A 14,800-nucleotide genomic window follows, 5' to 3' on the forward strand; every position below is an offset into this window, starting at 1 on the left:
AGGGTCCTCCAGGCCTAGGGGGTCTTGCCTTCTCATCCTGCTCAAACCAATCGTCGATCCCTCCAGGTATCTCTCCATCCGACACTCCCAAATCCACCGGTCTGACCTTCTCCGCCTTTCTCTTGTACATCGTATTAACCTCCACCACACTCCCTCTCAAAGGGTCCTTGTCGTTGTCGATAATAAACATGAAATTTTCCGATTTGTCGAGTTTGATTGCAAATATTTTTGGTGTTTTTGATTTTGGTGAGCCCTGCTCAGTGTTGGGTTGAATTGTTTTTTTGTGATTTTGTTGTTTTTGTGCCGATCCACTCGTGAACCATGGTTCACGGGCGGAATTTCCTTCTAGGCTTCCCTCCAGCCCAGCATCCATCCTAGCCTGCATGCTGGCGACTAGTTTCCCGGGTCTTCGACCAAATCCGACTTGTCCCCTGCAACAGTAATCTGGCCTTGGGTGGATCGATCGTGGTTCCAAAAAGAGGCCTTCATCGTGCCATTGTCGGGGTAGGAAAAAGAGAGTTGGGATTCCAGGAAGAAAGGCATGCCCAGGATGACCTCGTGACTGCCATTGTTGATGATAAAGAAATCGGCGTAGTTGGTGATTCCGCCGATAGTGACCTCGACGTCGTTTATCCATCCATCGAAGTTGTGGAGATCCCCGGACACGGTGGTGTAGACCAAGGCTCGATCCGTCATGATAGGTAGTTTGGCCATCTCAGCCACCTCCTTGTTCATCACGTTGACCTCAGATCCACTGTCGAGGAGGGATCTGCTCTTGACCATACCGTCGATATTGATGAAAACCCTTGGGGTCTTCATCGCTACCTCGGGGCAGTTGCGGGCGATAGGTTGTTTGCGAATTTGCGTCGCTAGGAGGTCTAGCTTGCCTTCCTCATTCCGACCTAGACGTCCAACAGTTGAGGCGTTCACAAGAATGGGCTTACCTTGGAGGACTTCCACGTTTTCCTCAGCATCGGGGACCACTGGAATGTGGTGGCCTAGTAGCCTGTCGAAGCGAGAGCTGAGTCCGAACAGGTCTTCAATCTGGACCTCGATTCTCGATTTCATAATCGCCGCCACTGCTTTTTCTTGAGCTTTAGTAGTAACGTAGGGGTCAATGAACTTCTCTCGTCTGTAGGTCCTCTTCTTCCTTCCTCCTGGTACTCGCTGAGTGATCTCAACCTCTCCTTCCACATCCTCCATAGCCTCGTCGGCTCCAGCTGGTCCAGAAGACTCTTCCCCAATTACACCATCGAACAACCCATCCTCTGAGTCTATCTCCACAGCAGTACCCGATTCTTGAGAGGCACGGGCCCTAAGGGTGCCGTAGTTCTTCTCCCTCTGTTGTCGGACATTCTTCTTGATCCCAGTGGGCTTGGATCCTTCCGAGGGCGGGAGAGGCTTCTTGGCTTTGTCTCTTGCGGCGGCGTTGATTTCGACCGAGGCAACCTCCATGCTGGATGGGTGGCTAGGCGTGTTGATCCACCCCACAGCATTGATGTTCTTGGTGTCGACTGGTCTCTTAAGGATGGTGGTAGGCTCTCTTGGCTGGTTGGTTGGTTGCTGAGCATTTTGATCGGGCTGATACTGGGTTGGCTGTTGGATTGGTTGTTGATGAGAGAGTAGGTGTCCATAGGTCCCAGGTCCGCTGGTAGGTCGATTCTCTAGGATGTTGTCGTATTCCGTCCCACGAACGTCCAGCACGATGGATCTGAACCAAGTCTTTCCCTGCTTCTTCTGGATGATGGGGGCACCGATCCTCCTAGGTCCTAGGCAAAGGCGTCCGTAATCACTGATGTGAATACATCCCTTATTGACCATGTCCTTGAAGGCCTCACATTCATCCCGGTATTGATGAGGAGCCTGAGTTGTGTCCCCGGAGTTCTCGCAGAAGCCACAGTCTTGCATCTGGTTCCCGTATCCTCTACCTCCTCCTCTTCCTCGTCCTTGTGGTCCGTAGCCGACAGCAGCAATCTGAACTCCACCTCCGAGGCTGACCCCACTTCGGGCATCTTGAGCGGTATACTTGGTAGGGGCTTCGTCGTGGTCTTCGAATCGAACTTGGGGCTGAGACTGGACAGGACGTCGGGAAGTTGGGTTGGCGACTTGGTCCTCGAGGTAATCAATTCGACTATGGATCGCACCGATCTGCAGGTTAGAAAACTTCTCAATCATGGAACCTACCTTGTCAATTCCCTCTTTTTCACTCGTGAACCGTGGTTCACGGGTGAACGGCACTACCACTGGGGCTTTCTTGGCAGACTCAGGAACGCTGGCTGGCTCGGTGTGTTCCTTGACCAAGGTCCGAATATCCTTGGTGAAGTTGGCTGAAGGAGACTTCTCCCGATTCATAGCTTCGATAGTCCTGGCACTCTGGTCGGTCTTAAGGGCGAATGCGACGAAGTCGTCGAAGGCGGCATAGGAGTCTGGGTCGAGTTCGTCGACCTTACAATGCTTGATCGTTTTGTTTCGGATTCCGACGGGCAATCCGAGAAGGAACAGGCGGCCTTGTTCGGTCTTGCTCAGGAGGTGCATTGAGGTAAGTCTTTCGGAGACCCGGGAGAAAGTGCGACAGTAGTTTTTCAGGTCATTGACATCCCGTTCCTGCATGGCAAATTCCCGCAAGAAGGCGACCGAGTCCCTGATCTGCTGGGTATCGTTTTCACGAAACTCGGCTCTCAAGGCCTTGACGAGGGCAGCCCAATCTTTCTTGGCTTTCCACTCGGGCAAGCTTTTGATAACCTCCTTGCGAGGGTTATCGCAGTAACGGGGGAGCTTGACAAACCGATCGTCTTGAGGGATACCAAAGTCCTCACAGGTCTCCTCGTACTTCTCGATGAAGTCGGTGATGTTGGCACCACTGAAGCAAGGAGCTCCTGGGGCACCTGGCAATGGCATGCGAGTAGTCATGAAGGCGTGGAGGATGGCAGGGTCGACCATAACTGGCGCAGGGCCTGGTGGAGGAGCAGGAGGGGCAGGAGGAGGAGGAGTGGTGTAGATCTTAGGACCGGTGTTCATTTTGGGAGGCATTTCCGGGGCAAGTGTTTCCGATGGAGGTGGAGGTAAGGGTTCTGGTTGAGGGTCGAAGTAGGATGAGGCTGGTCCGAAGCCTACAAGAATACGACCAGGGGATTCAACAAATTCAGAGGATTCTGACGAAGAGGGAGGTGACGCGGCGCCGACTTCGATGTCAGAAATCTCAAGAAGGTTTTCGGTATTCTGAGGATCAGACATGTGTGTGTGCTGAGAATGATCGGGTTGATGAAAGGTTTTTGAATTGTTTGATTTTGACTCGTGAACCGGGTTCACGGGTAAAATAAGCGATTTTCGCAAGGTATTCTCGATCCGAGATTGGAAGGAGTAGACCCCTTGCAAAGGTAAACTAATGGTCAGGATCAGAACCATGAAAAACCTAAGAATCAATTGATTAGCCTCGCTGACAACTCCGAACCATGTCAATTGCTCTAATTCAGGATGAGAGCTGGGGTATGGAAGGATATTTTCACTAATGAGTGAAAATTCTTTCTTATTGACAATAGAAGAGAGTTTTTGCCGGGGAGCCGAAATATTGCACTTCGGCCATTTCGGCATTTCGGTGTCCGAACCCATCGGGAACGGGGTTTTGATTGTTTTGAAGTTGTAGTTGTAGAGAGTGTGAAGGGGGCTGAATGATGAACGAAGATCAACTTGACTGCGAATCAAGCGATTGTGATGGGCTGTATGAGGACAGAGACCAAAGGTTTGAATCCCTGCGTAGGTCACCAATGTAGAAGCACCCAAAAAGATGTGCTGTATAGAAGCCTGACTCTGAGGCTAGACCTCATGGTCTCACAAAAGAAGTGTCAGAAAAGGTGGGTGGAAAGCTCGTTGATTGTTCTAGCTAGGAGATGTGTGCCCTCTTATAGAAGATGGGTCCGTCTAGTGTGGCCCTAGTGGCCATGGCAGGTACCCCATCAGGCAGGGTGTTTACATTAGTTAAATAGCTAAAGGTTCCGTAAGTAGTAATAAGATTCGAAGAGTATAATACTTTGTTCCTTATCGGCTGGACTTCTTACCCGAAGGTCTAATTGCTCGATCGGCTATAATTGTTGTCTGCTCGTACGTAGATCGATCTTGTTGGTTAGGTTTGCTGTGTGTAGCAAGCACGGCTCTATAGCTTTGAAGGTTGTATAGAAGTGACTTGGTTCGGAATCACTTTTCCGTAGGAATAAGGAAAATCGGTAGTATAAGAAGCGACTTGGTACGGAATCGCTCTTCCGTTGTAAAGGAAAAGTATCGAGGTGTGAGAAAGCGACTTGGTACGGAATCGCTCTTCTGTTGTAAAAAGAAAGAGGTATCGTCGATATGGATATACCGACAAAATCGAAAGAACTTCGAGTGCGAAAAGCGTATTGCGTCGGCAGTACTTAATTTAGCTGCTACGGATATTCTTTTACAATTAAAGCTTAGTTATCTAAGAGAATTCGAATAAGCGTTCGAGTTAAGACCGTTAAGTAATAGCATCTTTATATAAGATCCGTCTTAATCGAGCAAAGACTTATATAAAGTCCGTTTCATTAATGATTCGGCCGTAAGTCGAGGTAGCAAAAGAAAAAGAAAAAAGTAAATTCTTACGATAAAGCGCTTTATCGATAAAGCGATTTATAACTTTGCAAAATAAATCGCTACTAGATAAAGAGATATTATCTTTTCTTTAAATAAGTCGTTAAAACTTTAAAGCAAGTCCGTTTCTTACCGGATCATCCGTCGCTTTCGGTATAAGCTTGCTACTTATAATTAAGCAATCCTTCGAAGCTTTCGCAACGCTAACCGTAGCTTAAAGGCAATTAATAGCGCTCTCGCTAATAAAGGTTTGCTAAATCATCTTATCGATTATACTTTCGAAAAAAGATCGTTTAAAAGTAAAAAGAGCAGCGAAGAACGCAATAGTCTTATTAAAAGTTAGGTTCTTAAGCAAATCGCGTCTTTTTAAAAGCTTAATACGAATCGCTTCGTAGTCTATTCTTAAGGAAAAGATCACTTTACTAAGCCTTTCGTACGATTTAACAGTTTTAAAAAGCTTGGCTTTAAGCTTAAGTGCAGCTTTAAAAGCTTTTAGCAACGTAACGAACAGATTCCGTAAGTCTTTCGGTCGTAAAGCGTTTCGGTTGAGAATCGCGGTATAAGCGAGCTCGAGCTTATCTATTTCTATTAGTTCAGCGAAAATAACTTTAAACTAGTTATAAGTAGATTAAACTTTTGCTTTTGTTAAAAGAGCGTCTTTTAGCGAGTATAACGTAACTCGAAAAGCTGCGTTGCGCGCTCGAGTCTTTACTAATGCAATAGTAGCTTCTGTATTAAACACGCGAGCATATAAATCCGTTAATATAATGCATCGTTAACGAATTATATCCGAAGTATTAAAGTCGTTAATACGAAAAGCTTCCGCATTACCGCCGTTAGCTATTCGAATAAGCGCTTTAATACGTTCTCGTATAGCTTTTTTAATAAATTCTCGTTGTGCTTTTAAAGCTTTATAACGACGCTTAAGATTAAGATCATTTATTATTTTACGAACCCTTTTTAAAACTTATTCGTATTTAAAAGTATCGTTTCGAAATTAAAACGAGATCGATAGTATTTCTTTTCGATACGGTCTTACATATATTAAGTCCGCTTTATTAAAATGAAAAGCTAATCCGTATTAAAGCATAAACAAATAGTATTGATTTTAGTATTTGTAAAGCTTTTATTAATAGTTAAGTAAGTCAAAAGTTTGCTAGCACTAATAGAAAATGCAATTAAAATCGTTTAAAGACCGTTTCCTTTTCGATATAGCATAGCTTCGGTTCGAATAAGTATCGGTCGCATTGATCTCGTAGACCCGGTGCAATGCGGTCTCTTAAATCTCTTTATATTAAGCAGCTTTTAATAAGTTCATATAAGCTTCTTTCGATACGAAAGCGAAGCTATCGGTAAGTCTTAAGTAAATATTAACTTTCGCTAGCTGTTTTATAAAAGCTTCGATCTTTAAGTCAAGATCGATAAACGAAGTAATTAAACTCGCAGCGATAATATTTGCGCGATAAAAAAGAGAAGAATAAGTATTATTAAAGTAAGTGCTATAAAAGAGCGAAACGTATAAGTTTCGCTTACTCTCGAGAATGACAAACGGTACTTAAAGACGAAAGTTTTCGTTTTAATAAGAATTATAACGAGAAAAAGCCTTAAAGATCTCGGCGTAGCCGTATTTTTTAATCCGTTTTATAATGATCTATTTTTACTTAATTAAGTCGTTAATTATAATATATATTATATTATACGTTTGCAAGTGATCTTCTTTAAGTTTAATATTCTTTTAAGTCCGATTTTGCATCGATAATAATAAGCAACTAAAGAACTTCTACTTTAGTTGCTTATCGATAATATTTTTATTAACGAAGCAAGCAAAGCTCGTAAAGTTGAACTAGCGAATGAATTATAAAAGCTTTGTTTTAAAAGCTCTTTCTTTTGCTATCCACTTATTGCTTAAATCGTTTAAAAAGCTAATACTATCCTTTTACTTAGCTAAGTCGAAAGCCTTGTACTCCTTTTTAATTACCGATTTAAAGTCGTCTTAAGTTACTTTCGGATCCGAAAAGCCGCCGAAGCTTTTAATATTGCAACGTATATTATAACCGAAAAAGCTAGAAATATTATATTTAGCAAAGCATTGCTTCTTTTCCGAATTAATAACGATACCGTAGTTTTTAAACGCTCGTTCGAGCTAGCGAATATGGTCCGTAATATTAGCTTTATCGAAAGCAAGCATTTTAAAAGCTTTAAGTCTAAAAAGAAGTCTACGGATACTTACGTAATTCGAAGCATTTACGAAAAGTAAAAAGGCTTGAATCTTTTTCATTTCGTTTTTAATTATCTTGCGAATAGCATCTTCGCTAAGTCCGAAATCCTTTTGAATCGAAAAAGTTATAGCTCTTTTTGATTTCCGAAAGCTTTAACGTAAGCCCGTTAAGTTAAGTTAATAAATATCGATTAAAATGTAAAAGTGTTTCGAAACGGATGCGAAAAAAAAACGAGAATAATATAAATGTAAATGAATAATAAAAATAAAATAAGTACAATTTGTAATAAATGTTAAATACATAAAGAAATATTGCAAAGATATAAGATCTCGATGCGTCGAAAGTGATTCATTAAAGAATCGGATATCGATCGCTTCGAGCTAAATAATCGAAACTAAATCGATATAATAAATAATATTAATAATACGTCTGATTTTTAAACATAAGATCCGAATAAGCGGAAAAGTAATTGCCGAGATTAAGTATATCGAACTAAAAACGAAGTCGGGTAATAACCGAGCTTTTATACAAGCATATAGCTTACTTTTAATATAATACGACACCGAAACGGTTTCGAATTGCATAACACTTATTTCCGCTCGTCGTATCTTTTATTTATTAAAGCGAAAGATATTCGAAAGCAGTTCGAAGTCTTTATACGTAATCTCCGTTGCAAAGTAAGTGTTGAATTTTTAACTTCTTAAGCTTAGCGTAATATTTCTAATACTTAGCTACTGCTTACTTTTTTAAAAAAGAAAAAGCAATAAACTCGTATTAAAATCGATATTAAATCGAAAAAGTAAAGTATACTAAACGAATAGTACTTCGAGCGTATCGCCGTACAAAATAGTCTAAGTGAATAATACTTTATAAATACCGAATTGAACTCTAACTAGCTCGATCCTCGAACTAAAGTAACGACTTTTTAAGTAATACTTATCGAGTATATCGAATAGCATACTCGACGGACACAAATCGAAGAAAAGTCGCTTTTAAAGCAATAACCTCGAAGCTCATATGCAAAAGCACTTAACTATTAGCTTAGCGTATATCGAATACTCTTTAAAAGAGCACCGCAAAAGCATATAATCAATAGCTTAGCGTATAACGTGAACTTCGAATATATAGCTTTTCGCAAAAGAAGCAAGTCTAAAAAGAGTATAAAGACTAACTTTTAATTCGATTCTTTGCGTAAGTCATTAAATATATATAAAAGAAAAGAGCTTCGATATATACTTAACGTTAAATCAAAAGATATATATAAATATAATTATAATAAAATCGTAAGTAAATAAAAAGAGAGAAGAAGGACGATCGAAAGACACTCGAATATATGCTATAAGTACGTGTATTATATTATGTAGTGATATAGTATTAGTTTAAGGAAAAACCAACTACTCGTTTATATAAAAGCTTGCACGTGACTTAACTACGTAACCTAACCACGTGCTTAGCAAGGCCAGAGCATGCAGCGCACCCACGTAACAAAAGTGCCTAGCATCAGTACTATATACATAGACAAAACAAATACAGAACCCCAACTCCACCACAATACATCGTATTAACTTCTATTATATTCTTTCTTAAAAAGTCTTTGTCGTCGTCGATAATAAACATAAAATTTTCCGATTTATCGAGTTTGATTGCAAATATTTTTAATGTTTTTGATTTTAGTAAGCTTTGCTTAATATTAAGTTGAATTGTTTTTTTATAATTTTATTGTTTTTATGCCGATCTACTCGTGAACTATAATTTACGAGCGGAATTTCTTTTTAAGCTTCTCTTTAGCTTAGCATCTATCTTAGCTTGCATGCTAGTTATTAGTTTTTTAAGTCTTCGACTAAATCCGACTTATCTTTTATAATAATAATCTATCTTTAAGTAGATCGATCGTAGTTTTAAAAAAAAGCCTTTATCGTGCTATTATTAAGATAAAAAAAGAAAAGTTAAGATTCTAAAAAGAAAAACATACTTAAAATCACCTCGTAACTACTATTATTAATAATAAAGAAATCGGCGTAGTTAGTGATTCCGCCGATAATGATTTCGTCGTCGTTTATTTACTTATCGAAGTTATAAAGATCCTTAAACACGATAATATAAACTAAAGCTCGATCCGTCATAATAAGTAGTTTAGCTATCTTAGCTACCTTTTTGTTTATTACGTTAACTTTAGATTTACTATCGAAAAAAGATCTGCTTTTAATTATACCGTCGATATTAATGAAAACTTTTAAAGTCTTTATCGCTACTTTGAAGCAATTGCGAGCGATAAGTTGTTTACGAATTTGCGTCGCTAAAAAGTCTAGCTTGCTTTCTTTATTCCGACTTAAACGTCCAATAGTTAAAGCGTTCACAAGAATAAGCTTACTTTAAAAGACTTTCACGTTTTCCTTAGCATCAAGAACCATTAGAATATAATAGCTTAATAGCTTATCGAAGCGAAAGCTGAGTCCGAACAAGTCTTTAATTTAAACTTCGATTCTCGATTTTATAATCGCCGCTACTGCTTTTTCTTAAGCTTTAATAATAACGTAAAAGTCAATGAACTTCTTTCGTTTATAAGTCCTTTTCTTCTTTCCTTCTAGCACTCGCTGAGTAATCTCAACCTTTCTTTCTATATCTTCTATAGCCTCGTCGGCTGCAGTTAATCTAAAAGACTCTTCTCCAATTACACTATCGAACAACCTATCTTTTAAGTTTATTTCTATAGCAATACCCGATTTTTAAAAAGCACGAGCCTTAAAGGTGCCGTAGTTCTTCTCTTTTTATTATCGGATATTCTTTTTAATCTTAATAAGCTTAGATCCTTCCGAAAGCGAAAGAAGCTTTTTAACTTTATTTCTTACGGCAACGTTGATCTCGACCGAAGCAACCTTTATACTAAATAAATAGCTAAGCGTGTTAATCTATTTTATAGCATTAATATTCTTAATATCGACTAGTCTTTTAAAGATAATAGTAAGCTTCTTTAGCTAGTTGATTAGTTATTAAGCATTTTGATCGAGCTAATACTGAGCTGGCTGTTAAATTGATTGTTAATAAAAGAGCAAGTGTCTATAAGTCTTAAGTCCGCTAGTAAGTCGATTCTTTAAGATGTTATCGTATTCCGTTTTACGAACGTTTAATACGATAGATCTAAACCAAGTCTTTTCTTGCTTCTTTTAAATAATAAAAGCATCGATTCTTTTAAGTCTTAAGTAAAAGCGTCCGTAATTATTAATATAAATACATCTTTTATTAATTATATCTTTAAAAGCTTTATATTTATCTCGGTATTAATAAAAAACTTAAGTTGTATCTTCGAAGTTCTCGCAAAAGCTATAGTCTTGCATTTGGTTCTCGTATCCTTTACTTCTTTTTCTTTTTCGTCTTTATAATTTGTAACCGATAGCAGCAATTTAAACTCTACTTTCGAAGCTAACTCTACTTCGAGCATTTTAAGCGGTATACTTAGTAAAAGCTTCGTCGCAATCTTCGAATCGAACTTAAAGTTAAAATTAAATAAAGCGTCGAGAAGTTAAGTTAACGACTTAATCTTCGAAGTAATTAATTCGATTATAAATCGCATTAATTTATAAGTTAAAAAACTTCTTAATTATAAAACCTACTTTATTAATTTCTTTTTTTTCACTCGTGAATCGTAGTTTACGAGTAAACGGCACTATTACTAAAGCTTTTTTAATAGACTCAAGAACGCTAGCTAGCTCGATATGTTCTTTAACCAAGGTCCGAATATCTTTAATAAAGTTAGCTAAAAGAGACTTTTCTCGATTCATAGCTTCGATAATTTTAATACTTTAGTCGGTCTTAAAAGCGAATATAGCGAAGTCGTCGAAAGCGGTATAAAAGTCCGAATCGAATTCGTCGACTTTATAATACTTGATCGTTTTATTTCGGATTCCGACGAGCAATCTGAAAAAGAATAAGCGGCCTTATTCGGTCTTGCTTAAGAAGTGCATTAAAGTAAGCTTTTCGAAGACTCGAAAAAAAGTACGACAATAGTTTTTCAAGTTATTAATATCCCGTTCTTATATAGCAAATTCTCGCAAAAAAGCGATTGAGTTTTTAATTTGTTAAATATCGTTTTTACGAAACTCGGCTCTTAAAGCTTTAACGAAAGCAACTTAATCTTTCTTAGCTTTTTATTCGAGCAAGCTTTTAATAACTTTTTTGCGAAGGTTATCGTAATAACGAAAGAGCTTAATAAACCGATTATTTTCAAAGATATTAAAGTCATTATAAGTCTTTTCGTACTTCTCGATAAAGTCGGTGATATTAGCACTATTAAAGCAAAGAGCTCTTGAAGCACTTAATAATAGCATGCGAGTAATCATAAAAGCATAAAAGATAATAAGGTCGACTATAACTAGCGCAAGGCCTAGTAGAAAAGCAAGAAAAGTAAAAGAAGAAAGAGTAGTATAAATCTTAAGACCGGTGTTCATTTTAAAAAGCATTTCCGGAGCAAGTGTTTCCGATAAAAGTAAAAGTTTTAATTAAAAGTCGAAGTAAGATAAAGATAGTCCGAAGCTTATAAAAATACGATTAAAGGATTTAACAAATTCAAAAGATTCTAACGAAAAGAAAAATGACTCGGCGCCGACTTCGATATTAAAAATCTTAAAAAGGTTTTCGAGATTTTAAAAATTAAATATATGTATATGTTAAAAATGATCGAGTTAATAAAAGGTTTTTAAATTGTTTAATTTTAACTCGTAAACCGGGTTCATAAGTAAAATAAGCGATTTTCGCAAAGTATTCTCGATCCGAAATTAAAAAGAATAGACTTTTTGCAAAAGTAAACTAATAATCAAGATCAGAACTATAAAAAACTTAAGAATTAATTGATTAGCTTCGCTAACAACTCCGGATTATATCAATTGCTTTAATTCAAAATAAGAGCTAAAGTATAAAAAGATATTTTCATTAATAAGTAAAAATTCTTTCTTATTGATAATAGAAGAAAGTTTTTAACGAAGAGCCGAAATATTGCACTTCGGCCATTTCGGCGTTTCGATGTCCGAACCTATCGAGAATAAAGTTTTGATTGTTTTAAAGTTATAGTTATAAAGTGAAGTGCTGAATAATAAACGAAGATCAACTTGACTGCGAATCAAGCGATTATAATAAGCTGTATAAAGACAAAGACTAAAGGTTTGAATCTTTGCGTAAGTCACTAATATAAAAGCACCTAAAAAGACGTGTTATACAGAAGTTTGACACTAAAGCTAAACCTTATAGTCTTACAAAAAAGGTGTCAAAAAAGGTAGGTAGAAAGCTCGTTGATTGTTCTAGCTAAAAGATGTATGCCCTCTTATAAAAGATGGGTCCGTCTAGTATAGCCCTAGTGGCCATAGCAAGTACCCCATCAGGCAGGGTGTTTACATTGATCTTTGAGAATTGACAAGTTAAAGGTTCGAAGAAAGGCTATTTGCTAGTCTTAGCGGACTTGTCGGATTACGCGGCCTCGGTAGAAGATTAAGCGAATGTTGAGGTTTAAGCGAATTCCTCGATTCCAGCTCTTTTTCGCCTTCGCTTTGATCTTCTTTTACTTCTTCTTCAAGTACCTACATCTCTTCTAGCAGCTTTTCAACTTCAAAGTAATAAGGTTTTATTAAAGTTGACCTGAATTCCGTAGGTCTCGGACATGCCATTATGCACGTATGCCCTTGCTTGCTAAGCAGCTGAAAAGGGCCTTTCTACCCTTGATTCTCTTGCTACACGAGTACTTGTAAGCTAATAAAAAGGTCTAAGGTATACTCCGTAACTAGCCCATTCTTCTTCTTAAGCGCGTCCTTAACTTGCTTCGCTGCGTAGCATTTTCGTACTTCCTTTATAGCTTTGCTAATAGCAGCAGCACGCTTTTAAATAGACGCGGCAAGTCGATCTTGTTCCGTCAGCTTTAATAAAGTCTTAAAAACGAAGAGTATAAGAACCAAGCTATTAAATCTAGCTATGTCGTTGATAGCTTTGATAGCTATTTGAAGCCGGTCCTCTTTTAAGGCTTTTAGAAGCTCTTTTATAACGATCTTAAAAGCGCGTCGCATAAAGACGTATTACGTAATAGCGTTCTACTAGCCCGACGCTATAATAAGCTTTTATAAGCATCTGCTTTAAAGTGCTATTAATACTTTTAAAGTAGCTTCGAAACGTTGCTGAATTGAAATTGGTTCCGAGATCGTATACTACGTTTATAAAAAGCCCGACGTAAGTATTAACTTAGCATCGATTGAATCCTTTAAGTAAGTGCTATGCGGACATGCTTTTAAAGAAAGTAACGGCTTAAAAATTCATAAAGTCGCAAACGACGTGTAATACGTTTTTACCGTTAAAGTGCATCACATCGACGTATACCGTGTTATTGAAATTAATATTATTCTTGAGTTTAATATTAAACCTTCTCGAAGAGCGTCCGAATACTTAATAGTAGTAGCAAAACTTTTAAATGTTATAAAGCAAATCTCGTTTGAATTTATGCTCGGCCCTTTTAAAAACAATAGCAAATCGACTTGCTAAAAAGTGGCCAAAACGCTTGTAGATGGTCTTTAATTGCTCTTCTATAAAGTGGCAGTAGACGGTCTCGCTTTCGGTGCTATAATAAGTAGCAGCGTGCTCTTTACTTAATAGCATTTATACGTGCTTAAACATCTTTACTACTAGTATTTCTTTCTTCTTTTAAACTAATACGTTCCGCAAGTTATCTAAGATCACTTTGTGCTTATCTATATTAGTTAACGAGAATAAAAAAAGTACGTCGCTTTCTACAACGTAAAACTCCACTTGACTTAAAAGAGTATCTAAAGTAATTGCTTTAATAAAAGTAGCAGAGCCGATTTCGTACTTGACGGACTTCTCCTTTGCTCGGGATATATCTAATTAGACTTTAAGATACTTCTTTTAAAGTGCTTTTAATTAAAGCAAGCTAACGGTAAAAAAATTAGCTGCTCCGCTATCAATCATAAGGCTTATGAATACGTTTTCAAAGTATTTAGAAGCTATATAAGCCTCTGCTTTGCTCGCGAGCACACGCGGATCTTGCTCGAGCATCTTTTAAGTCTTCACTTAGCTAGTAAAAGCGTAGAATACCGTTTAAATCTCTAGCTGTTTATATACTTCGTCAGCGTTAAAAGTGCCGTGGATAGTCATAAAACCTTTCGACATATTAGCGTAGCTGCTCGATTCGAACGGCTCGTTTAATAAGCTTGCGATGAACTGATCGAATTCTTTCGTAAATATAAATAGCAAGCTTTTAATCGATGCTACGTATTAAGAGAATTTGCTTTTCGTTACCCTTTTTGCGTCTTTAAAAGCCTAGAACTTAGCGACGGATGCTTTTCTTTCGTCGGAAGTGTAATTAGTGCTTTAGCAATCTGGCTTTTTGCAAATAAAATACTTTTTCTCACTTTTAATAACCTTAACAGCTTTTTTACTTCCGAAGTATTAGCGGTCTTAAATAAAGCATTCGTATTCCTCGTTCAAATCGAAGTCAGCTTTTAAGGTGTTATAAAAGCAGGTGTGATCGTGTGGCTCGCTAGAGCTCGCGTAAGCTCTAGCCTTGGCGAGAGGTCGAAAGGTTTCAGTTGCAAATGCAATTGCTCGGCGGATATCGGCAATTGCGGCGGTAAAAGTAAAAGCAAGATTTATCCGCGCAATAATCGTCTTTAGCACGTTTTTACAAGCTGAATACAGCTTATCGGCAAGACTCTTATCGTCTCTTAGACTTGGTCGTAATGAGCCTTAAAGTCCTTTGAGCTCTTTAACGAGCTTCTTAAAGCACTCGTTAAGCGAGGTCCTTAGATTCTCCTTCTTAACTAAATTTAGCGAAATTTCCTTTTAACGGTCGTATTTTACTTGCCGCCGGTAGTCAGTCTCGAAGTGGTCTTTTACCGCAATAGCGTTAGCTTTAAAGGTCGAAAGCTTAGCCTTAATAACGTGATTATAATAAAAGGTAATAGCTTTTTTCGTAAGCATAATCGGGA

The 14,800-nt window shown here is 38.0% G+C and overlaps 1 protein-coding gene across 1 annotated transcript; it reads right to left on the minus strand.

The window, feature by feature from the left end:
• Nucleotides 1-393: 393 nt before the first annotated feature.
• Nucleotides 394-3,234, minus strand: L3040_005414 (uncharacterized protein; the record flags this gene model as incomplete). The annotated part of the gene is made up of 1 exon (XM_066157366.1): nt 394-3,234. One exon carries the CDS (start codon nt 3,232-3,234, stop codon nt 394-396), a length of 2,841 nt encoding a protein of 946 aa, XP_066011668.1.
• Nucleotides 3,235-14,800: the final 11,566 nt, after the last annotated feature.

The sequence above is a fragment of the Drepanopeziza brunnea genome, assembly GCF_022702325.1.
Source record: "Drepanopeziza brunnea f. sp. 'multigermtubi' strain 214-2 chromosome Unknown ctg8, whole genome shotgun sequence".
NCBI lineage: Eukaryota > Fungi > Ascomycota > Leotiomycetes > Helotiales > Drepanopezizaceae > Drepanopeziza > Drepanopeziza brunnea.